At 42.0% G+C, this 26,572-nt stretch overlaps 1 protein-coding gene across 3 annotated transcripts in view; it reads left to right on the top strand.

Moving 5' to 3' along the window:
* Window positions 1-272: 272 nt before the first annotated feature.
* Window positions 273-26,572, top strand: part of DENND5B (DENN domain containing 5B) — a 173,589-nt gene continuing 147,289 nt past the window's right edge. The window contains exon 1 of one of the 3 annotated variants that reach the window (XM_037033884.1): window positions 273-740. In XM_037033884.1, coding sequence (XP_036889779.1) covers window positions 614-740 — 127 coding nt within the window. In that variant the 5' untranslated portion in view covers window positions 273-613. The remainder of the gene's footprint in view (window positions 741-26,572) is intronic. The other 2 variants (XM_037033738.1, XM_037033822.1) reach the window with 2 other exon arrangements.

Raw genomic sequence — 26,572 nt, 5'->3', positions numbered from 1 at the left:
GCAGAATCTATTTAGAAGGCAGAATCCCGCTCTGCGGCTAATCCTTTAATTGGCCAGCGCGGCAAAGGAGGCGACTGTGTGTGTGTGTGCAAGTGGCCGGCCCCATCGCCGCAACCCCGTCTGGCGGGCACGCATCCCGACCGCGCCTGGCGCTTCCCGCGAGCCCGCTGGGCGCGTGCGCGCACGGCCGAAACGCGTGCTACTCGCGCGCGCCGCCTCCCCCGCGTCTCCGTTCTCCCGCCCCACGGCCGGTCACGGGCGCCCCCACCCTCCCTGCGCTCCCACAGCCTGAGCGCCGCTCAGCTGACCGGCGGGCGCCAGACGCCGGGCTCACCGCTCACAGGCGCAGCTGCGGCGGGCGTGAGCCTCTTCCGCCGACACTCCCCCTCCGCGCCCTTCCCCCACCGGGACCCGGAGCCGAACTGACCGGGAGCGAGCTCGCGGCCGCTTCCCCGGCGCCGCGCGAGGAGCCAGGCTGCGGTGACTAGTGGTGGCAGTGCGGCCATGGGCGCGCCGGTGTCGCCCTAGGACGGGCGCGCGGAGACCGCAGCCTGAGCGGCAGCCGCGGCAGCGAACCTTCCCGGGCGGCGGCGGCCGGAGCAGCGGGGCCGGGATGAGCGGGAGCGGCGCAGCCCCCGGCCCGGGCTCGGGCTCCTCCCAGGCCGCCTGCCGCTTCGCGCACTACTTCGTGCTGTGTGGGATCGACGCGGACAGCGGGCTGGAGCCCGACGAGCTGGCTGGTAAGGCCGGGCTGCGGCGGCGCGGGGGTCCCCGCGGGGACGCGCGGGAGGCGGAGTGCAGGCTCCAGACAAAGTCAGCTCGCGGCGGCGCCCGCTCCCCGGCCGGACCGGCGCTAGGGCGGCTATTTAATGACATTGTTATTTATTCCGCGTGCTGGGTGCGCTTCTAAGCCGCGGATGCGGCGCCGCTAAGGACGCCCGCTGGGGTCTTTGCCTCCAGGCTCAGTGTTACTATGGGGGGCAGGGGAAGAAGTGGCCCTGAGGGCACGACCCTTACTAGNAGCGGGCTGGAGCCCGACGAGCTGGCTGGTAAGGCCGGGCTGCGGCGGCGCGGGGGTCCCCGCGGGGACGCGCGGGAGGCGGAGTGCAGGCTCCAGACAAAGTCAGCTCGCGGCGGCGCCCGCTCCCCGGCCGGACCGGCGCTAGGGCGGCTATTTAATGACATTGTTATTTATTCCGCGTGCTGGGTGCGCTTCTAAGCCGCGGGTGCGGCGCCGCTAAGGACGCCCGCTGGGGTCTTTGCCTCCAGGCTCAGTGTTATTATGGGGGGCAGGGGAAGAAGTGGCCCTGAGGGCACGACCCTTACTAGCCCGGCACCCCCTTCCCCAGCATTTGCACGGGGAAGCGGATAGTGAGTCAGTGGTCAGGCTAACTCTCCGGCCTGCTGCGATCCCGCGTATCCCACCTCCCCCCCCATCCTCTGCGCACTGGCCGCGAAGTTTCAGCCCCGGCACGTGACGCAACGCTCTGGTGCTCTTGGGGGAGGGGGCGTCGGAGACCTCCGGGCTTTGGGGCGATCGCGGGGTGGAACCGTAGTCGGACTTCATCCCTGGCTGTTCCCAGCTTCTGCGGTGACAGTGGAGTCACCTTTCGGAATCCTACTTGGCAGTGTCACGGAGCTGGCGAAGACCTTTGAACACCTGGGACCGGCATCACGCTTTGTTGACACTGAATTCTGTTCCCGAGTTTTAGTAGTTGGATATTTTCCCCTGTATTGGGCTCTCGGTGTGTTACTGCCTGGGTTTTCCTAGAGGGGCTCTGGTTCCTCATCTTGACTCTTTTGATGGCGCAGTGCAGGGCTGAGCTGGGGAACCGATGCTAGGAAAAGGGGCCGTAAAAGGATTTGGGGGGCTGGGGGGCGGCGATTGCGCAGTGTTGAGGCAGGGGAGAAGTGACTGATTCATTTTTTTCACGCCGGTTTCTTTCTGCTTGCCTTCTTGAATCTGAATCTTGATTTTTTTTTTTTAATGGATGAGACAAGTGACATCTACCGCCCGAACTTTATCTGTGTCAATGTTAAACACTTAGGTCATAGCCTTTCAGAACAGCTTTCTTTGGACATAGCATTCCTTACTGATTGCACCAATGTGTATGCCCCCTCCCCCCTTTTGGGTAGGTGGATGGGAGCTGGGCATAATGTATTAAATAAAGAGTAGTAAGCAAAATTGTTCAGCCTCAAGATACAGTCCCCATCAACTCACGTGTTAGATGAGTATCTTTTTATTTAAGTCAATTTCACAGCAAAACGTTTCCACAAAAACTCTTTAAGTGTTGTTTCAGTTAGTTTTTTTTTAAAGGATGAGTTGAGTACCAGTTTTTCTATATGTATGATGTATCATGTTTCTTCAACCTCGATTTCACTTATATATTAAGAAGGCCTTTGTTAAGGGATATAAAGTTAGGAAAACAAATGTCTGCAGAGGCATTTGGAGAGATTCCTCTTTGGGATTGGTGAAAGGATTATTTTGTTTTCCAGAGTCACTTTTCCCCTAAACATTCTAAACGTTTGTGGAAGTCTTCTGTCTGTGGTGACTGATGAAAGGAAAAGCCTGTATTTTTTTTCCTTCTTCATTTCAAGTCTATATTCCTAGTAAAGCCAAAACAAAAACCTGTAGGTGTGGCTTGGGACTCCTTAGGCACAGTGCTAAGGCTTTAACAAAATTAAAAAGTAAAAAATTAAATGCATTTTTTAGAGTATGAACTGGTATTTCTGTTTGCAATACTATGTGTAAGTGTGGGCAATTGAGATTTCTGTTCCTCATAATACTTGGTGTTTTGAAGTAACAATTTTGCCTGGTAATATTTCAGTATCAACTAATAGTTGAGTGAAAGGTTTCTGAAAGCCTTTAGATGTTGATTTTTTTTTCTAGGTATGTTTTAGGCACTGGGGATAGCTGTGAACAAAGCAATCTAAAATCCCTAGATTTTAGTGTGACATTCTAATATAGCCAAATAATGAAAATACGTGGTTTGCCAGATGTTAATGCTCGCTATGAGGAAAAGTAAGGCAGGGAAATGAGACTAGGCCAGGTGCCAACAGAATAGGGGGGAGGTAGGGTTGCAATTTTAAATAAGAAGGTAGGGAAGGCCTTGGGCACAAGTTGGCATTCAAACAGAGCTCTGAAGGATTTAAGGCAGCAAGCCACTGTCTTGGGGAACAGCATTAGAGGCAGAGTAAAAAGCACCTGCAGAGACTTGAGGTGGGATAGTGCCTAGTTTATGCAGGCAACAGCAAGGAGGAGCTGAGTGAGGGGAATGGATAGTAGTAGATAGGACCACAGAGAAAGAGAGGGAGAGATTGTGTAGGGCATCATAGACAATTCTTTGGAAAACCACTGGAAGGTTTTGAGTAGTATTATGAGATCTGATACATCCTTTAAAAGGACCTCTGTGGCTGCTGTGTTGATTAGACTGTGTCAGGGGCAAGGATAGACACAGAGCAGGTAGGAAGCTCTTTTTTGCTATTTGAAGTGAGAGGTGTTGGTGGCTTGGAACAAGGCAGTAACAATGAACTGGTGATGAGCTGGGTGTATGTTGAAGATAGAGCCAGCAGGACTTGCTGATGAACTGGTTATTGTGTTCATATTACAAGAAAGTAATCAGAGATGACTCCAAGAGTTTCAGCTTAATTTATAAGCATCTCTATTTACTGAAATAGGAAGACGGATGGAGAAGCAGGTTAGGGAAGATTAGTTCAGTTTTGGACATATTAATTTGATGTGCCCATTAGACATTCAAATGGAGATATCAGGTAGGCAGGACTTATTACAGGGGTCTCAATTTTTGTTTACATATACATTGAAAGCCATGAAATTGGGTGACATCACCCAGGGAGTCAGTATAGATAGTAAAGGAACAGGCTCAAGGATTGAGTCCTGAAGACATTCCAAGGTTCAGAGTTGGGGAGGATGAAGAGGAGACGTTACTAAGGAGATTAGCAAGTGTGGCCACTTGCCCTGGCTGGGTAGCTCAGTTGGTTAGAACATTGTCTGTATATACCAAGGTTTTGGGTTCTATCCTAGGTTAGGACACATGTAAGAAGCAACCAGTGAATGCATAAATAAGTGGAACAGCAAATCAACATCTGTCTATTTGTCTGTCTGTTTCTTACCTCCTGCCTCACCCTCTCCCCCACCTCCATTCTTCTTTCTCTCTCTAAAATCAATTAAGAACAAAAAAGTGTGGCCAGGAAAACAGGAGGGTGTAGTATCATGTTCCCAATCAACAATTTTTTTACTCTTCCACAGAGCTACATGTGGGGATGAAGAAACAAGGCTAGTGAGGTAGACAAATTAGTCAGAAGGTGGTTTCTGTTTTTGCTGCATTAATTTCAAAGGTAATGACAGTTAAGTTTCTATTTTACTTCTCTGGAACGGACCTATTTTTATCATACTGTATCTTAGCAAGTTGTCACCTCGCCTATAAAGGTCTTAATTGACTGTTATCAAACAAATTCTACCAGTTGCTTTGTGGGCTTTTTCTTAATGTATGCATGTTCCTAGAATTTATACTCTGCAGGTGGTGGGACACTGAAATCTAATTAAGGACATAAACCATACAATGAAGTAATAAATAGACTAAGACCTTATGTTAAAGTTATCAGGACTTGAAGTTGTTATTCAGACATTACTCACAATAAAGCCTAGCATTACCAACAATGGAAAAGATTTACTTCATCTCAAATAGATCTTTTAACAGCTGACAAAAATTTGAATATGTAAGTAAAATATTTTTTATGGAGGACCTAGGAATTACTGGGAGAGACCCACAGTAGACACACGTGTGTGCATGTATGTACATGTAGCAGTATACCGGTGCTCCCCATTGTTGTTTCTCTGGCACATCTTCACTGTTGTGCTTCTTTTATTCACCGTATATTTGCCAGATACAGTTAAACATAAACAAAAATATCAAAGATACAAAGAAAGTTTCAAATGGATTATTGCATAAAAAAGAAAAGAATAAATAGAAGCAAGTGGCTGGAATTAGTTGATGTGAAGGAAGGCAGACATCATTTTGAAAATTTCTTCTCTGGCTCATTTCCTCTAAGGCCTAACTATAGGAATTTATGTGGCTTGACGTACAACAAATCTTTTAGGCAGTGAAAAAAATGAAGGACATAATTAGATCTTTAAGTAATATAAATACACAAATCCCCATGAGGGAAGGGTCTTTGTCTCTCACTTTCATAGTCCCTTATACCTAGTGTTTAATAAGTGAATGAATGTAAAGTTTACATATGAGTCAACAAATTGTATTGTGACCAGGATGTTCCTAAAACCTTCCCCTGGGAGTCTGGATTTGGCCTGGATAATACCCAGTCAGATGGGTGGGATTCCTGCCACAGGCTTTTGTTTAGTTCTCTTCCTTGGTGCCTCCAGCTATTTATTTTTAGCTTTGGTTATCTTGGGTGTGGTTTCCAGAATTGCTCAGAGGCAGTGGAGACTGGGGTCTAAATTCAGATACAAAATTTGAGACTGACAGTATCATCATGCATGGAAGAAAGCAAGGCTGAGAGGGTAAGGACCCTCTCAGAGAGCTCGTTGGCCAGCAGCAGGCAGCAGACTAGAGCCTGGGTTGTTCTAGTACACTAGGCTTTGTAGGTGGGTTTTTTCCTTCTTATTTTTATTTATTGGTTTTACAGAGAGAGAAGAAGGGGGTGGGGAGACAGAGACAGAGAAAAACATAAGATTATTGTACCACTTATTTATACATTCATTGGTTGCTTTTTAAAATTTTTTAAAAAATATTTATCTATTTTCAGAGAGAGGGGAAGGAGAAAGAGGGAGAGAAACATCAACATGTGGTTGCCTCTAGCGCTCCCCCTACTGAGGACCTGGCCCACAATCAAGGCATGTGCCCTGACTGGGAATCGAACTAGCGACTCTTTGGTTTGCAGCCTATGCTCAGTCCGCTGAGCTGTGTTTTTGGAGAAGGAGAAAATAGAGACAGGGAAAGAAAGGGGACAGGGAAAGAAAGAGATAAAGGAAGCTGGGTGAGTACAAGTAATATCTGCTGCTAAGGTGCAGTGACTAATTAATATCTGAGCATATCCTTTTGCTTGTATTTCCACTGCTGGGCATAGACACTCTTGAAGTAATAAAAGTAAATGTCTAGAGTACAGTGCATTGTTATCATTTCCACGACGCTTCATTCAGGCAAAAACATTTTCCTCTTCTGTAATTTGCTGGAGGAGACAGTTCCTACTTGAGGTACTTGAGAAAACAAGTACCTCACCTTCAGATCCTTCACATTTTTGATTGATAATGATCTGCATTTTGTTTTGGTTGCAGGCCAGTTCCCAGCAGGGGGTGCACGAGAGGCAACCATAAATTGATATTTCTCTCCCTCTCGCCTTCCCTTCCCCTCTAAAGATAAATAAATAAATAAAACTTAATTTACACATCACTTCTACAATAATGTTTCTTCAAACTATAGAGTAATTTTCTGTGTGACATAAGTGCCCCTTTAAGGGCTATAGCCCTTACACTTTGAACTATTTATTCACTATAAAATGTTTGGGCCACCATTCTGTAAGAATCTTCAATGAAATAGCAATAATAAAATAAGTCACATTCAGTGCTTTCTATATTGGCATGTGCTAAATGCTTCATAGTTATTACCTTATTTAACCCTAAAAACAACTGTAGGAGGTGGGACTATTTTCTTTGTTTTACAGATGAGGAAACTGAGGCTAGGGAGTTAACCCAGGCTCATACAATAAGTGAGAAACCTACACTGCAAAGTCTGTCTGATGAGATCCATCCGTGCCCACACCGCTGTCTTTGCTGCCTCTGTACTAACATACATTGTGTTACACAGGCTGTAAAGTTTATCAGTGTAGGAACTGTATGTGGATGACTTTGTAATCAAATGAGGTTGTCCTTTAACTGCTCTGTATAGGAGAAATAATTGAAAGACTGTGACTTGACCTCACTTGTCTCTTCTTAGGGCCAGCACTTCATTTATTCATCAGAAAACTACTTTTGTTTTTATGAATATTTATAAAAGTTAGATGTTACTATGTAAATATAAGGTATTTATTACATTAACTACAAATACCACTTTCAATTTTTTAACCTCTTTATTTTTCTTACAGGATTCTATCATCTATCTTAGCCTAAATCGTTAACTTTCCATGGATAAGTTTACAGTTTTTTTTAAAGATTTTTATTTATTTATCTTTAGAGGGGAAGGGAAGGGGAGAGGGAGAGAAATAACAATGTATGATTGCCTCTTGTGTGCCCCCTGCTGGGAACTGGCCTGCAACCCAGGCATGGGCCCTGACTGGGAATTGAACCTCGATCCTTTGGTTCGCAGGCCTGTGCTCAATCCACAGAGCTACACCAGCCAGGGTGAAGTTTACAGTTTTTAAGGGGAATGCATGATTGTTTGTGGAACCGTGGCTGGCAGGGCAATGAGTACAGTAGTTAGAGCTGGACACACAGTCCTGCCTCATCCTTCAGGGTGGCTGTGGGCCTCGGTGTTTCCATCTGTCTCCAAGGGGTTCAGTGAGATGGCTAGATTCCAGACATATCAGCCCTCCCCTCCACCGGCCTGACATCATCTTTGAATAAAAAAATGAAATGTATCAGTTAAAAAAATTAATCCTAAATGACATAAAACATGAGGGGTAATATATTCCACATATACCACATGAGGATGAATCTAGTAATTATAATTTCTACCACAAGGAAAGGAAAAAGAAATCATTTAGTTTGTGCAGTTCCCTTTACAGGAAGGGTACTCTTTTTAATGAGCTTTTAAAAATATTAATATCAGTTCATGGACTCTCAGTTATTACCTACGTGCACTTAAGGGACCCAGGGCCCCCTCTTTGGAATTACCACATTAGATAATCTCTAAAAAGTCTATATTCCAGCAGTGTGGACTGTTCTGAAAGTTCTCCACAAAATAGCTGATGAGATCTTAGAATAATTTTTTTCTGCTTTAAATTCTTCATTAGCGCCTTTCGTATTTAGATCAAGATCGAAGCTTTACCCTGTATCTTTGTTTGTTTGAGCTGCCTGCCTCCCATAGACCTGTGGCTTATAAACCACAGAAATTTATTTCTCATAGTTTTGGAGGCTGCAAAGTTCAAGGTCAAGGTCCCTGCAAATCTGGTATCTGGAGAGGCCCCTTTCCTGGTTCACAGATGGCCTTCTTATGTGAAAGGAGTGAAGGTGCTCTCTGGGGTCTCTTTTTATAAGGGCACACATCCCATTTAGGAGGGCTGCACCCTGAGCACCTCCCAAAAGCCCCACCTCGCAGTACCACCACCACCACACTGGGGATTAAATTCCAACATATGAATTGGCGGGGGGCACAAATATTTACTCTGTGGTTTGCAAAGCTCTTCGTGGTCTGGTCTCTGCGTACCTTTCCAACATTTTCTGACTAGGTCACTTTTTCCAGCTATATTGGATTCCTTACAGGTTTATAAACACATCTGTCTTCTTCCTGTCTCATGGCCTGTGCATCTTCCATTGTCTCCCTGGAATCCTCTTTTTTTAGACCAGCATCATCCATAAAATATAGAGAATGAGACAAATCTGTGATTTAACATTTTCTTGTAGCCACATTTTAAAAGGTAAAAAGAAACAGACATTACTTACAGGGATATGCTTTATTTGTGTATCTAGGATATTATTTTTTAACATCAACATAAAAATTATTATTTTTAAAGATTTTACTTATTTACTTTAGAGAGAGGTGAAGGGAGGGAGAAAGAGAAACATGATGTGAGAAAGAAACATTCATTGGTTGCCTCTTTTACTGGTTCCACCCTGGAACCAAATCTGCAACCTAGGCATGTGCCTTGACCTGGAATTGAACCAGTGACCTTGCACTTAGCAGGACAATGCCCAACCAACTGAGGCGCACTGCCCCTTCAGGGCTTTACTTTTGCTTTTTAATGCCAGTCTTCCCCAGTAGTTGGTTGGATCCTGAAGGGCAGGACCTTTGTTACTGTGTACCCAGTGGCCGAAGTAGTGCCTGGCTGGTAACAGGGACTCAAATATTACGGATTGACTAAGTGAATGAGATAATTAAAAATGGACAAAAATACAGCATTTCTTTCTGTTACTAACAGTAAAAGTTACTATGCTTATGTGTGGGTTTTTAACCTCCAAAATGGAAGCTAGAGGGTTTTTTTTTTAATGGGAAGCTTGTGAAATTGATGAAAAAGCAAGAGTGTGGATGAACGATTAATTTTTTAAATAAGTATTTTTCTTTGTGGCGAGCTACTAAAATTTATTCTGTTTATAATATTTATTGGCCTGTTCCTTCCATCTTGAAATAAGCTGTGATTAAATAAGCTTAATAAACTTTTTTTCTTCATCAGCTTTATGCAGGCAGGCATGTAGGTATCAGCAAGGCTTTGATTTTTTAAAAATTATTTTTTAAGTGCTCGCTTCGGCAGCACATATACTAAAATTATTTTTTAAAAGAGATATTATTTTTCTTTCTCTTTTCTCTTTTTTTAAAAAAGATTTTATTTATTTATTTATCTTTAGAGGGGAAGGAGAGAGGAAGAGAAACATCAATGTATTGTTGCCTTTCATGCATCCCCTGCTGGGAGTTGGCCTGCAGGGAAATGACCTTGGAAACGAACCGCGATCCTCTGTTTCGCAGGCCTGTGCTCAGTCCACTGAGCTACACCAGCCAGAGCTGATTTTTTTTGATATATTGATTTTTAGAGAGAGGAAGGGAGAGAGAGAGAAAGAAACTTTGATTTATTGCTACACTGATGCATGCACTCACGGGTTGATTCTTGTGTGTGCCCTGACCAGGGATCAAACCTGAAGCCTTGGTGTGTTGGGACAAGCCTCTTACCAGCTGAGCTACCCAGCCAGGCCTAAGGCTTTGATTTTTTAAAAGCAAAGGACATGTCTTATTTATTTATAAACTAGTGCCAAGTGATGAGCACATAAGTGGTGGGAAGTATTTATGGAATTTCAGGAAGTGGTTGTGTTAAAGAGCCTTTGTAGCTACGTTCGTGGTTCTGTCGGAGTGTCTTTAGGAAATTGCATTCCCGGTTTCCTTGTTCGTGGGCATCTATATCAGTTTGACACATGGCCAGCCAGGATAGTTTCTTTGTTTCTATGAGGTTTAATTATCTGTTTTTCCATTTATGTTTTGTATTGTACCATACATAATGTTCTATTCCACCTAAGGCTTGGCGTTTTAAGACGGTATCAACTAATGACCTTTTAGCCAGAGATTCCAGAATGTTTAGGGTGAGACTATCTTCCGCACATTATTTTTCTAACAGAATGCAAAGGTTGGCTGACTGTAAGGAGGTAAGAAGTGAGAATTCTAGGAATCAACGTTGGAAGTTTTGTATTTTATATGCTACCGGGGCAGCCCATCCTGAGGATGAAAAACATGGAACAGTTGCTTTCTAGACATTCCTGCAGCTTTCCCAAGAATCCATGACATTTACTTACTATTCTAAATTGATATTGCAACTATTTCTTGTATAAACTTGTCTACATCACTGGTACAGAAATCTGCTTGTGAAATAATGCTCCCTATAAATGACTTTCAAACTTATGTATTGGCACTGTCGGAGCTAGCTCCGGGAAATCGCCTTCACACGCATGGTGAACTGTGAAGGTAGCAAACACACGTTGGGTCAAGAATTGTGGTTGGTGACTTACAAACATCGTCTTTAATCCTCACAGTAACTGGAAGGTAGTGTTTTCTTCATTTTACAGAGGAGGAGGCTCGGGTTCAGTTGGGTGCTCCCCAAACTCACAGAGACGGTAAAGGCCAAAGCTGGGACCTCGTCCCAGGCTGTCTCCAAAGTGGCCCGTAGCCGCTCTGTCCTGCTGCCCCTCCATGTCCTTCAGGCCAGCTGTCCTCAACTGCTGCGCGGTGGCACATGAGTGGGCCTGCCATTTCGGAACCTGGTCACCAGTTAATAATTATTAACAGTAGTTGAATACTGAGGTTGTAAATGATAGACATTTTTAAAACTTATTTATTGATTGGAGAGAGAGAGAAACACTGACTTGTTTTTCCACTTATTTATGCATTCATTGGTTCTTATATGTGCCCTGAGCAGGGATCAGACCTACAACCTTGGCATATTGGGACAAGGCTCTAAACAGCTGAGTTACCTGGCTAGCACTAAAGGATACACATTTTAAAAATAAGTGGATTGGGTTCAAGATCTTCCCAAATGATGTCAGTCTCACTCAATTCCATTCCTGTGTGCTTTTTATTGGCTGTAAGCGAAAAGGGTGGTGCATTACATGGACCACACATAATGGGAAATGTATCTTGTTAAGGCTACTGCCGTGCTACAGTTACTGACAACCTAGAAAATAGTTTTCACGTATGTATCTTCTGTTAGGAATACCCCTGCAAAAGTACTCTATATGCTTCCTTGCCCTGGATGTTTTTTTTTAAAAAATGTGTTCATAACTTGAGGACATACATGGGCGTATGTTTTCCAGCACTAATGCTGATCTAGACTATTCTAGATACTTTCCCCAATTGTAAAATGTGATGAAGTCTTGGAAAGAGCTTGTAAATCAGAGAGTGCCGTAAAAACATGAGGTAGAGTTTTGGTGATGGAACCGTTTAAGCTCAACACTTCTGTGAGGACTAGCATGCTGAATCCTCAGATGCAGTGTGGACCTCTCAGTTTTAAACTGTGAAGCTCAGTTTAAAGATACTTTTAAGTGTCTGTTTTCTAAGTCCCAGAAGCCTTGTGATGTAAATCTTGTTTTGCGTCATTTTCTTGAGCTCATGCCTGGAGAATCCAGGTTTCTGCTTTGAAGACTGTGGGGTTTTTTGCACCGCTCCACTTCCTTTTTTCTAGAACAACACACTCTTACTGTCACTTATGTCACACAGAAAATTACTCTGTAGTTTGAAGAAACATTATTGTAGAAGTGATGTGTAAATTAAGTTTCCAGTTGTCTTCATTCCTCGGTACAGTTTGGCACAAGTTTGCTTAGACCAGGCGTTTGCACTTTTTTCCTCCTTATTTCTTCTTCAAAGATCACCCTTATTTTTTACCTTAGTCTCCGTGAAGCCACCTCCTACTTGCCCTTTTGGTTGTCTCTTTTCTATAGAAACCTGTGGAGGAAGGAATGGTTTTTTGGCAAAAATTTCCAATGTTGTTAAAACCTCATGGTGAAGAAATGGTAATGTCTGATTGAATCCTCCAGTTACCTTCATCCCCAGCAGAAACTGGGAAGACAGAAACTTACTGCCCATAGTTGTTCAGGTTTTATACTTTCTGTTTCTAATATCCCTTCAGTTTCCTTTCTCATCCTTCCCTGATGGTCCTTTGAGAAAACAGGGACATTCTGCTAGATCAACAATATTCTTCCAGTATATTAAATTTATATCACTTTTCTTTTTTCTGTAGGTCAGGACTAAAATAGCAAGAAGGGATTGTTCCCCTCTAGGCAGATGAGACATGAGCCGTTTTGAGCGGGAGCGAGCATCTCTGAACGTCCTCCCTGCCATAAGAATCAGCCCCAGCAAATGGACCTGGGATTCCATAAGGATGAGATGTGGACTTTCATAAGAATAGTGTAAGCGGTAGGAATTTATAACTGATTATAGCTTTAAAGCTTATGGATGGTGCACTCTCGGGCCCCCAGTGTTTTGTTTGATTTTCTAGGTTAATTTCTCCTCAGTGTAAGGAAATTTAAATGCCTGGGCTAGAAAGATAACAGAGTGTTTAAACACGTTTCCCATCTACTGTCTCAAGTGTATTCTTTTTTTAAGTAAATAAACTTTTGTCTGGATTTCATAATATTCTGGCTCAGCTCCAGGGAAGTGAGCTTTCGTACTTGACTTCATTGCTTTGTGCCATTGTTCACGAGAACAATGACTGTGATTTTGCGGTTTATTAAAACACAGGCGTTGGTAGCACTGAGGTGATTATGCCAAAATAGATTATTTTGTTTAGTTGTTCTCACTCCTGTCTGGCAGTGCTTATTTTCCCATTGGCAGCCCTAGTTACGATCTGATTTTAAATAAATTCACGAAAGCTGCGTGTACTTGAAGGTAAAACCTTGTGTCTTCCTCACAGTGAAGGACCGAGAGGTCTCATTTGCTGGGAACAACTTGTGAACCTCTCGTCCCTGGTGGAAGAGGCTAGTGGGGACAGTATTAGAGTTGGCTGCACAGTGGGTAGAAGGTGGTGAAAAACAAAAAATGAAAACCACACTGGTTACTCAGAAACCTTGTTTCTGAATCTGTCAGTCTCTCTCTCACCCTCTCTCGACTTGGAAAACAGCTCTTCATGGTCAGAGTCGGAGAAATGGTACGGCTGTGCTATCCAGACAAATGCCCTAGACCCTGGAGTCCCCTGTATTTAATTGCCTTCTAGAAGAGTTACTGTGGAGTCCCCTGCACAAATGTTGTGCCTACAGAAAGTTTAACAAAATTGTGTTCACTCTTCCCTGGAGTGAAATTTCTAAGCAGAAGTAAAAATTGAGCTTTCTAAAAATGTGGCCATCAGGCCAAGAAGTAGACATAATTTGTTGAATCAGTGCGGGGGGCCAGAGGCTTTGCTGTGAAATGTGTGTGGATACGTACACACACTTAGTGTTTATTTCTGTGCCCCCCTGAACTCCGCTGACCAGATCAGTCCATTTTGTTGAAAGGTGGTCTTTGAGGGACAGCTGAACCATTGGTCTCTGAGTGAGAGAGAGGGAGGTCAGTTTTTTTGTTTTGTTTTGTTTTCAAACGTAAGGGGAAGAAAGAAGTAATTTCTTAAATACTTGCTCTTAAAAAATAAGAAATTCTTATGTAAAATTGAGACTAGCCTTGGTACATAAGGGGAGTGTAAGTGGTTATATTATTTTAGTAAACACAACTGAATAGTTTTTGAATGTCTACTGAAATAATGAGATATAGTTTCCTCTCCAGTGTGGGAACTATTTTGCACCCTGTTCCCTGACCTCTGCCTTTTGACCCTGGTGCTTTGTGATGAGATTATAGGCCTTTGAGTTTTTCTCCAGTCTACCCAGGTTTCCTTATGCAGCAACATAAAGGTTTAATCTTCCTTAAAAGATGTTCTTAGAATGGAGGGGAACATTCAGATTTAATTGTGGGCATGAGTTTTGTAAATTTTTTTCTTTACATTGTCCTGTTTTTCTTAATACTGTCCAAAGTATCTGTATAAAGTTTTACGGGTGTGGATATGATTAAGTGTGTTTTTCCTTTGGAGTCAGATATCATAAAGTCATGTTGCTTATTTAGGGAGAGGCTAACAATTAGAGCTTTCCAGGATAAGGGAACTTAAGAGAGACCCAGCTGTTTATTCCCCATTGTTGCCTCTTTAGGTATGAGAAGTTGAAATCTAGATTCAGAGTGTGTCATGTAAGAGCAACAAATGAAATATTTTCAGAGAGAATCAATACTTTAACCTGCTTATTTTATAACAGTCACTTTTTAGACACCTTATCAAATACCTAAAATGTAGCAGGAAGTGAACCAGGGACAGACCAGAGGAGATGAACTCATTTACTTTTGCTACTTGTTAGTAGTTCCTGTGAGAGTGGGGTTTTTTTTGGTTTATTTTTTGAGTTTTGGTTTAATTTTTTTGGAAACAGGGTAGTAATAATATCAAAGTAAGGGTTTGGGGATCATGTGTTTTATTTATTTTGCATACTATCTTCAAGTTTACCTAGAAAACTAAGCATTTGTGTTGTTCCAGACATTTTTGTAGGATTGATTGATTCATTGATTCATTCATTCGGTCCTTGCCAGGAGATACATTTATTGATTTGAGAGAGAGAAAGAGAGAAACATTGATGTGAGAGAGAAACATCCATTTGTTGCCTCCTGTGCATACCCCCACTGGCCATTGGACTGGGGAATGAACTGAAACTCAGGCGTGTGCCCTGACCGGGAATCACACCCACAGCCTTTTGGTGCACGGAATGACATCCCAGCCAACCAAGCCACACCTGCTAGAGCTAATAGGACTTTCTGAGAGTGTCTCTTTATACCCTGTCGGAGGATTTATAATAATGAACCCTTAGGACTTTGGTTTCCATGGTACTTTCCCACTACTGAATATTCTACCAGGAGTGAGGATAGATAAAATTTTTAAAAAATGCTTTTTGAAAAAAATTGTTTTTAAATTAAAAAACTAATAATATATGGTTAGTTTAAAAACTGGACAGTGCAGGATTGCAAAGAAAGCAACAATCACCTATTACGCCAAAGGGGAGGAATGTAAGTTTCAATTTGGGTCACTAATCAGAAGCCAAAGTGACCATTTTACTGAGGCATTATGGTTAAATGAACTGAGCAACCGCCCAAGAAACACATAAGATTTTTTTTTGCAGGGGTCCAAGTCTTTGCCACTGATTTAGTTAGTATATGACATCTGTAAAGATCTCTGTAATTGTTGATTGAAAGGCTGAATGAATGAAATAGAGTTGTCTACCTCGTGTGTTTCTTTTGAGGGATAAAACTTAAATCCTTAGTGCTTGGAACTTATTTTTTAAACCACAATCCTTTATACTTATCAGCACTTAAAGTGACATGGAAGAGAAAGAGTAGCTTCGAATCTCAGGAGCTTTTAAAGCTGAAATAATCTCTTAACATTTCTTTTTTCATTATGGAAGAGAAGGGAAAACAGCACCGGTGCCAGATGAGACGGGGAGGCAGAAAAGAGGTCGGAAGCAGAAGAGGCAGTTCAGTGACAAACACGATCAACCCTTGATCTTCGTCTTGCTGGGAATCTGATTTGTTCATCTGCAGTAACAGAAGGGAAATACGTTTAGGTGGTTTAAGACGCCCCTGATGGCAGATCTGGTTGTCCCCTTTCAGATTGCTGGGAGAGTGTAATACTGGAGGGAGGCTGAATCTCGAAGCCAGAGCAGATCTGACACGTGTCCCTCAAAGCTCCCTTCCTGTCTCCCTTGTAAGGGCTGTGTAAACACTTCGTGGTCAGGGCTGGCACTGGCTGCAGAGAATGCCTGAAGTTTCCCTTTTCGTGGAGCCGAATAATAGAACAGGCACAGTCTTTTAATTGTCTTGCATTGTTTTGGCTGTTGATGCTTTTGGAATTCTTCTGTAAATTACTTTTCTCCTAAAACACGCTTATCATGGGCTTCATGGTTAAACCAACCAGCCAAAATAAAGACCTTAAGATACCAAAGAAGGGATATTTGTCACAGTAATTGGAAAAAACTATACAAGGACAGATGTGCTTCTCCTTTTCCTTAAACCTATTAATGTACTAACGTGAACAGGACTTTCGTGATGGTAGTGCATTCTAAATTATTTTGAGTAAACAAAGCAAAACTCTAGTTAGTTCTTACCCGGAGAGGTGTAATTTGCATTTTTGTTTCTGTTTGGTTATTTTTTAGTTGCTCTGGGTACTGTGAGTGGCACTGATGCTATAGAAAGTTGCTGGAGGACGTAGCAGTCACAAAAAAGGTTGAGGGGCGAACTGTTCGTTGCCTGTGTCCAGATCTCTGCTTCCACCCTTTTTGTGTCGAGAGCCAGACGCTGATGTTGCACATTTAAAAGAGAACAGTAGACTGGCCTGCTTTAAGCATTTCATGGAGTGGGAGTTGAGAAGCGAGGTTGAATTCAGCTTTACAAGGATTTTTCTGTCAGAATGCTTGTTACAGGTCATAGAGGACCCAAGGAATAAAGCAATTGGGCTGGTTCACATAGCAGGTGCTTTGGGGGGTGGAGGGGCGTTGGGTTGCAACCGAACGGACCTCCAGCTCCATTTCACTGCAGTTCTGTATTATTTATGCTCTGTCTGCCCCGTGCTGACTTCCTCTTGAGGGCCGCTTCCTTCGTGGTGGCACAGTGGCGGCGGTAGTTGAGGCTTCCCATTTGCACAGCACACCTTTCCGAGAAGGGATTTAACTCCTTGGCCACTCCCCACTTGGGGCAAGAAACAGAAACCTGGGTCATTGTTAAGATTAGACCACTTTAGGGTCACACTTCCCTGGGGCCCCGTCCGTGAGCCATTAGTGTGGCAGGGAAGGTGGAATTAAAGAAACTATTTAGAGACCAGTTTGCGATAAAAACTGTGGGACTGCTTTACAGTGGAAACGGGAAGTGGCTGCTGGGAAGGCTCTGAAGAGGGCCCCTTGAAAGGTAGGAAAGAGCCCTCAAGGTTCTGAACAGGGAATGGCGTGCTCCCAGCTGTGGTTTAGGAATATCCCTCTGCATGAGGGGTACAGAGTGGGATTGACCTGGGAAGAGACCAGAAGTGGGAAACCAGTTAGGGCGTTCAGGAAAACAGACTAGAGAGAGGGCCTGAGTCAGGGTCGTGTCAGAGGGAGTAGAGAGGATGGACCTAAGAGAAGGGTAGACATCGCATGAGTGGAACTTGACGGCCTTGTTGTCCGTGAAGTTAAAGGGGAGATGGGGCACCCAGGACTGAGATTACGGGCCCGGGCGCCAGGCACATGGCAGTGGCAGTCATAGAAGGAGCAACCCAGGAGCAAACAGGTGCCAGAGGTTGGGTGGTTAGGTTAATTTTGAGTTTGGTACTGATGGTGCTGGTGTGACTTTATTTTCCATTATAGCAAGGAGGATTAAAACCATTTCTTCCACATCTTATCATGACAGTAGTGATTAACTGTGTTACGGGATGTGTGTGCAAGCAAGCAGTGGGGCTAGAACTGGAATTGAAGGCTTCAGGTGCACAGTTCTGTATTCTTTCCATAATATCACACTTACCTCTGTTTATAGACATAATTCATGTGTTCTTTCTCTTTCCTTCCTCCCTTCCTCCCTCCCTCTCTTCCTTTCTTAAGGGGACCAGGAATGTGTACATATTAGTTTATTTTTTGTGCCTGTAAATTTAAATATGTTTTTTTAAGCATGACATATACAAATACCATAGTTAAGAAAAATACAGAAATTGCCCAAGATGCAAGCTGAGACTTATATTTGAGTTAGGATTATTTGTTGGGAATTCATCAGTAAGTAATTTACCTTTTACTGTAGTGCTTCAATTTGTGATTAAAACGAACAGTTGTTTTTTGTGGCAGGCTTTACCAGTGCACTTAGAATGCATCTGTTTTTCAGCCAGGAGGCAGTGAACGTATGCTCTTTGACACTTGAGAGCTGGTACAGCAGACAGCTCTGGCCAGTTTGTGTTCCTCCGGTTGCTTGCACTGGGTTCTAGGCATCCCCACCTAGAATGTTCAGGTCACTGGGTACCACTCTACAGCTCTGTATTTCATCTGGCTGATGGTACTGCACGGTAGTGGATGACTAGGCGGGATGTAATTGCTCAGTAAACATCAGCTACAGGTTCGTTAAACACAATTGATTTGATTCCGTCTCAGGCAGTTTGATGGCATTTAAAGTGTTGCTATGAATCTCCTGTAGATGCTCAAAAGACAATCCTCTGGGGTTGGGGCCTTTTTAAAATTAGTTTTAAGATTTTATTTATTTTATATTTAGAGAAAGGGGAAGGGAGGGAAACATCAATGTGTGGTTGCCTCTCATGTGGCCCCCACCGGGGACCCGGCCTGCAGCCCAGGCATGTGCCCTGACTGGGAATTGAACCGGTGACCCTTTGGTTCACAATTTGTGCTCCATCTACTGAGCTACACCAGCCAGGGCAATTTTTTTAACTGAAGGCTAATTACTTTATTTTTTAAATAGGTAACACATTCATGTGGTATCATTTTCAGAAGATACAAAAAATTTTTTAAAAATATGTCTCATCCCTTTCCCCAGCCATCTAGTTCCTTTCCCCAGACAGAACCATAGTTACCACTTTCTTGCTCAGACTTTCAGAGATATCTCTGTGTTCCACGTTGTGTTTCTTATTACTCTTAGAGTATACTCTTACCTTTGAGCTTTGCTATATTTCTTTATCCACATTATTGCCTTTTTACTTTATTTAGTAACAATAATTAAGGTATTATTCACATTATATTTCTTGTTTATATCAGGTCAGAATACAGCCTCTAGTTTGCAGCTGTCGGGTTCAGAGATGTAAACGAGTTGCTTCAGTTGCTAGTGGCAGGATTAGAACCAGAAGGAAAGTTCTCTGGGGTCCAAATCCAGGCCCCTTTCACTACAGAGGAATTTAATTGTTGTCATATGTAAAACAGGACACATACTTTAAAAGAAGAATAAGAAACCCATTATGTGTTAACCTAAGTCACATTTTGAATGAATGAAAATAGGACCAACTTTGGGCTTTTGTACACATTAGAATTATACATTTTGTTGATTGCCCAACTGTTTCAGAAATAGATTACCCGCCCTGGATTGTGTAGCTTAGTAGATTGAGCATGGGCCTGCTAACCAAAGGGTTGCCGGTTTGATTCCTAGTCAGGGCACATGCCTGGGTTGCGGGCCAGTTCCCCAGTTGGGAGCAAGTAAGAGGCAACCACACATTGATGTTTTTCCTCCTCTCTTTCTTCCTCCCTTCCACTCTGTCTAGAAAATAAATAAAATCTTCTTTTAAAGAAAATTAAGAACAGATTAAAAAGAAAAAAATAGATTACGTACGTGTAGTGAAGCAAAGGCACTCACACAAGCGAGACACTGGGGGTTGCTTGAGAGGGCTCTTCACCAACATTCATGAAAGGACTCAATAGATACAGTCTTCTTTAAAATCTGAAAATCAGCCACAAGGGCAACTACACATGTTGCATTAATAAAAGTTTTACTTAAAAAATGCTTTTATTGGCCCTGTCCAGGTAGCTCAGTTCGTAAGAGTGTTGTCTCAATACGCCAAGGTTGTGGGTTCAATCCCCAGTCAGTGCACATACAAGAAGCAACCAATGGATGTATGAATAAGCGGAACAACAAATTAGTTTCTGTCTGTCTGTCTCTCTTTTTCTCTGTCTCTCCTCTCAAAAGAAAATGCTTTACTATCTAAAGAGATATAGAATACATGATTTGATTTAATCTTTTTCTTTGGTATAGTTTTATAAATTATGTGATATCACCTTGACTTTGTGGAGTCTTGCTATGCTAAGTGGAAGTTTGGATGCAGTATGGTGGGAGAGTAGGAAATTATCCAGTGTAGAGTATGTTTTGTTTTGTCTGCTTAGAAATTAAAAAAAAAACTTTCTGATACGGAAAATTTCACACATGCACTAGAGAGAATAGTATAGTGAACCCTCATGTGGCCATCACCTGTCACTCACTGCCACTTCTCCTTACTCCGTCCTCATGCCTACCTAAAAGAATTATTTCAAAACAAATTCCAGATTTTGTGTCATTTTGTTCATAATATTTTAGAACATCTCTCTAAAAATAAGGGTTCTTTTATGTATGCTTTTTTAAAAATGAGTTTTGATTTTCTATTTAATCTTCAGATGCCCGTTGTAATCAGTTATATATTAATAAACAATATGAACATTGTAGTCTCTCATTAACCAAGTAGAATAATTAAATCAAGAGGTAAATCTTATGTGTGCTTTGTTTTTTAATTTTTTTTTATTTTTATTGATGTTTTTAGAGAGAGAGAGAAACACCAGTTTGTTGTTCTACCCACCTCTGCGTCTGTTGGTTTATTCTTTTTTGTGCCTTGACCGGGGATGGAATTCCCAACCTTGGTGTATTAGGATGGTGCTCTGACCAACAAAGCTACCCGCTAGGGCCTTACGTGTGCTCTCAACATTTTCAGAGTTGTATCGACAGATTTTGAGAAAGTAAGTAATTACTGAAAGTGCGAATGTTAGTCCAACTTGGAAATTTAGAAATCTTAGCTTTCTTCCTTTCCTTGCCCTTTCCTTCCTTCCTTCCTTCCTTCCTTCCTTCCTTCCTTCCTTCCTTCCTTCCTTCCTTCCTTCCTTCCTTTCTTTCTTTCTTTCTTTCTTTCAACATAAGGGTAATCAAAGCAATATGAGTAAATGTTTAATAACTACACTCTGAACAAAGGATACCTAAAAAATACAAAGTATATTGCTTCTCAACAGTTTTTCACTTCACTAAGTATTTCTCGTTGGAGGCACTTTGGAGCAGAGTAATATTATCTCCTTTTAGCATGATCTGACCTAGTTGTTTTCTTGGCTTTGTTTTAGAATGAATCTCTTCTGCATCATTGAATGTGAGGTTCATATACTCATCAAAACCAATGATACTGCCCTCTTTCTGCATATTTACTTGCTCATAAAGCCACACCTGCATCCAAGATCTGTTTTGCACAGATGAGGTTGATGGGCTGTACCCTCACCCTCCACACTTTTTGGCTGTGGCGCATCATTGTGGAAGCTGACAAAGACGACACTAAGCCTTGTTACTTCTGGAATCAGAAGACTCCTTCTTTTAACACAGTTAAACAGGGCTGCTTGATTGTATTAGTTTACTACTTCTGTGGAACAATTATCTTAAAATATAGCACTCAAAACAAGGGTTTATCTTGCATACTTTCCAAGGGTCAGGAATCCAGGAGCAGTTTAGCTGAGCGGTTCTGGCTCAGCTCACTCTCACAAGGCTGTAGTCACCTCAGGGCCTGGCCCACCGGTGGCTGAAGAACCACTTCCTAGCTCACTTGTGCGTTTGCTGGCAGGCGTGTCATTAGGGCATACTCGTGGCCCTGTAGTCGGCCCTTAGCATTTGGGCCTCCTCGTGGGTCATGCGTATGCCCTAATGACGTAGCTGCTGGCTTCCCTCAGAGCAAGTGATTGGGGGGGAGGTGTGGGTAGAGGAGGCACATAATGGAAACCGTGTTTTTAAAAAAATAACCTAATCTCAGAAGTGGCACACTGCCATATCTGCTTTATGCTGGTGGTTACATAGACCAAGACTGGTACACTGGGAGAGGGAACTGCACAGGGACGGGAGTACCAGGCGGCAGGGATCTCTGAGGGCCATCTTGGAGGCTGGCTGCCACGCTGATTTTGGCATTGTTAAAGGAAAGCTTTTAAACTTGTGATTTTGGACTTAAAATTTTCAGCAAGGATTTTAAGTAGCATAGACCAAAACTGTAGTGGTGTGCAGAGTTTTGATGCAATCTGTCCTGGAATAAATAATACAGATTTGTTTTAGGGGGGCAGTGGTACAGAGTTTGTATGCAGGCTCTGAAGCCAGATTGCTTTGGGCAGGTTACTTAAATTCTGTTTGAGTGTTATTTGATGGTGATGATGATGACGGTGATAATGACGATGACTTTAAGGTTTTATGTACTTATTTTTAGAGAGAGGAGAAGGGAGGGAGAAAGGGAGAGAGAAAGAGAGAGAAACATCATTGTGTGGTTGCCTCTCATGCACCCCGCCCCGCACTGGCATTCCAGCCCACAACCCAGGTGTGTGTCCTAGACTGGGAATTGAACCAGCGACTATTTGGTTCGCAGGCCGGCACTCAATCACTGAGCCGCACCAGCCAGGGCTATTATTTTTATTGCTAAAAGAACTTAAGAAGGCCCTGGCTGGTGCGGCTCAGTGGATTGAGCACGGGCTTGTGAACCAGACGATTGCAGTTCAGTTCCCAGTCAGGGCACATTCCTGGGTTGCAGGCCAGTTCCCGGCAGGGGCCAGTTCCCAGCAGGGGATGCACAAGAAGCAACCATACATTGATGTTTCTCTTCCTCTCTCCCTTCCCCTCTAAAGATAAATAAATAAAATATTTTAAAAAAACCCTTAAGAATACAAGTGAACTTAGCTGCTTTTGTATCTGGAATATAGGGTAGGATTTGGCAGGTAGTAGAGAGATGGGCAGAGACCTGTGTGCTATGTAAGGGTGTGCTATGTAAGTTGATTTGTATTTATGCTGCTGACCCTTGGCAATTAGTGCATAAACTACTTTGTTAGAATAAAGAATGGTTAGGCTTTTGTAGCACTGCCTTTCTCCATTTTTGCTTCAGTAATAACACTTTGATTCATGCCTCAGACTCAGCAATATAGGGCGCACAGGTGTTCTTTTCTTAAATTTTTTTATGAAAGTCCCGCTTTGAAAGAGAAGTTATGGTGGTATTGCTCTTTAAAAAGGAAAATGAATAAAAGAATACTGAAAAGGGTGGTCATGGAAGGAACTGAAAAGTGCTTGATAAATTATGTAAGGAAGCATTTGGCTTTGGTCAGAAATTTAGTTGTTAGCCAGCTGCAAGCGAACCCATCTGGCACACTTTTTCATTATTCTTCTGAAATATTCATGGGCTCCAACAGTCCCTGCCTTGTTTCCATTAGACCCTCACATATTTTCATCTTCCGGTAGCCAATCTGGAGTTGCAGGGGGTTGCCCTTTGTTTTTTGTTTTCTTGTTTCTGTGCATGTAATCAATAAAAAAAGGCAGACAAGGAAAAGTTTGTGTGTGTTCAAAAATTCTCTTGCAGAGTAAGGTGTGGGGCAAATCAGAGTAGGATTTGAGGACAATGGCTAAAGGAATCCACTAAAGTTTCTGCTTTAAAGTAGCTGTAATACTTTAGACATCTCTGAATTATGAATCTCCTCTGATCATTAAGCAGTACCCTTAATTTCCATTAAAGAAATTTTATTTTTGATTTAGAGAGCATAAGATTGGTAAACTTAAGAATTTTTATTAATAAAAGGCATTTGCTAAGTTTTTTGTTAATTTCTCAGAAGTTTCTTGAAATCATTTAGTATGTAGATCATAGGAGATCATAAGTAATCCTTTTATGTTTTAAAATTAACTTCTTTATTTCAGATCACTGATACTAGTATTATTATTTAGCACTCAGAACCAAGAGTTTTGAAAATTGATCTTATAAATTTCTCTCAGAGCTTGTGCTTTTTTACTGAATAATAATTTGACATTCACCTAGTTATTTCCACTTTAGTTTTAAGAAGAAACTTTGTACTATTTAATGTCTTCAACATTCAAGTCTGATTTTCTTTCATCAGTTCCCTGTTTTACATGGGAAGAGAACCCTCCTATTTTTCTTTCTTAAAGGAGGTTGGCACTGTGTTTGTACCAACTGCTGAGATTTTACCTTGTTGAGTGATAGATTAAGATTTCAAACACTGAGGGGGGTCAGTCTTTTCATTTTTGTAGGTTTACATTGTGACAGTAGTGTTGAACAATAGGGGGCTTTTTGTGACATGGGTTTTTATGATAGGGGTTTTTTAAACTTTTATTGAATGTATTGGGGTGACATTGGTTAAAAAAATTATAAAACTTTCAGGTGTACCATTCTGTAATACTTCATCTGTATATTGTATTGTGTGTTCACCACCCCAAGCCTGTGATGTGGATTTTGGTGTTGGAGTGTAATCTTCCTCTGGTTTCTCTTCTTTTAGCTTTGCCTCCTTTGTCTGCTCTGGCTTTACGAGATGAAGAAACATAATGGCTTTATTGGGGTCAGTGCTTCCCAGAAACCTGGCTGACTTTATTTGCCACCTTTTAAACAAAGGATTTGCAGGCTGTGCAGGCCTGCCCATCTGTCTTAGGAAGCTTTGTGTGGCTGGTGTGCAAAAAGTTGTTTTTACTTAGAGGCAGAAGGAAGCCTTTTCTACATATGTATTCAGAAAACAGTTTCTAGGTAAACACTTAAAATGCTATTTAGTTTTGTGCTGTCCTGAAAGTACCTGACTGTCCCCATGTATTAGGAAGTGAATGAATTGAACAGAGTTAGAAGTCTTGTCACCGAAGTAAGTAAACTGAAGGTGTTACACGCCTTTTTTTTTAGAGTAGAAAGAAAGAAGCTGAGAATTGGTCAGTTAGTGGCTTTTATCTATTATTTTCATTTATTTTATTTTTCTTACAGGATTGCAAGAGAACACATTGATGTTTCTCTCCCTTTCTCCCTTCCCCTCTAAAATAAATAAATAAAATCTTTAAGAAAATGTGTTCACTTTTTGCCTGTAGGTCCTTAATTTGCCATTTTTATTTATCAGGTAGACTTTTGGGCACTAAAGATGTGGGGCTGGCCGGCGTGTGTATAACGTTTTTTCTTAGCCCCTCTTTCTGCTCTATAGGCTTGAAGCTGCTTGAGGGAAACCATTTAACATAATACAGTGGTGCCTCGGCACTCGCTGGCTTCAGAACCTGTCAAACCTGGTACTCGTCGCATTTTGATCAGAAAGAATGTTTCAGCAAGCTTGGTGCTTGCTCACCATTCGTCACACTTGCTAGAACTTGTATGAGTCACAATGCCACCCCACAAGAGAGAATTTTTCATCAATCATGGCTTGCTCGCCATGCCTCTGAATGGATTAACAAGTACCAATGTACCAGGATAGTAAAGGGCATGGGTTCTGGAGTTTCTAAAGTGCACAGGTTAAATCTGCCCCTTGCTAGTCTTGCCTTTTAAAGTTTCTAAGCCTTAGTCTATTGTCTCTAAAGCAGGGTTGTGTTTAACTCATGAAGTTGCTGGGTTGATAAAAGAGACAGTATGCAGTGTCTGGGGTACTTCGGAAACAATAAATATAACCTGTTGTTCGCCTTTAGAACCCCTCAGCACCTGGTACAGTGCCATGTACATAACACATGCTCATGGTACATGGGTTGATGGGAAAACTTCCAGAATGTATAGCCATTATCAATATAATTGATAAATATGTTAAAAAGAAAAAAAACAAAGCTTGTATGTTTATTTGTACCTCTTTTTGACTGCAGTTGCTACACTCTTGACGTCATAACAGCTCCTGTCATGCATGGGCCGGACACATAGGAGACACTTGTTACATGTTTGAATAAATTGTTGACTTTTCATTCCCCTTTTATTTATTTTTTAAATTTCCAGTCATTTTTTTAAAAAAGATTTTATTTAATTTTAGACAGGGAAGGGAGGGAGGAAGAGAGGGAGAGAAACATCAGTGTGTGGTTGCCTCTCATACGCCCCCTACTGGGGACCTGGCCCACAACCCAGGCCTGTTCCCTGACTGGGAATTGAACTACTAGTGACCCTTTGGTTTGCAGGCTAGTTACTCAGTCCACTGAGCTGCATCAGCTATGGCACATTCCCCTTTTAAATGACAAGTTTTTCTTTTTGTCTCTTTAGGTTTTCCTAAACAAATTAGAGTTTTAGGTATCCTTTTTGAAAACTGAAACTATAAATTTTTATAGTAGAGGGAAGTAGATGTTGGCTAATCAGATTTCAAAATGATGAGTTTTTTTGTTCTTGTTTTTAAAGCTGTTTAAAGCTGAACATCAAATCTCAGGTGAGCCTCTTAGAGACAAACTGGCACAGGTATATGGAGCAGAAATTACTATTTATTTACATATACCTAGAATTGGGATATATTTCCTTGCCGTTTCTCTTTTGCCATGCGTGGGTACGGAAACGCTTTGCTATGCTTTAAATTTTGTTTTTTCCTCTGAGACTTTTAAATTAGTGTGTAACAACTGTATATTTGTTACTCAAATAGGGCCTCTGAATATAGATCCTTTCTGGTATCTGATCTCTTTTCTTTATCCTTTGCATATTGAGTTCTCATTTTAAGTCCCTAAACATGACTGAGGTTTTAACAAAAGTTTTTAGCTAATCTCTGATTTCATTTTCTCATGGGAATATATTTCCTCTAGTTTTAGTACTCTATTCCACAGTCTTTGCTAGGTGAAATAGGTTCACCAAAGGTAAATTCCTTTTTATTTTTTAAGTGGGGAAGGGGCTGGTTGCTATATTGAATAGGGTGGACAGAGAAAGTGATCTTTGAACAAAGTTTAAA

This window comes from Sturnira hondurensis, unplaced genomic scaffold (assembly GCF_014824575.4).
Source record: "Sturnira hondurensis isolate 20B ecotype Veracruz unplaced genomic scaffold, ASM1482457v3 Scaffold0000362, whole genome shotgun sequence".
In the NCBI taxonomy this organism is placed as follows: Eukaryota; Metazoa; Chordata; class Mammalia; order Chiroptera; family Phyllostomidae; genus Sturnira; species Sturnira hondurensis.
The sequence above is the reverse complement of the archived record's forward strand: the minus strand, read 5'-3'. Positions and strand labels throughout refer to the sequence as shown.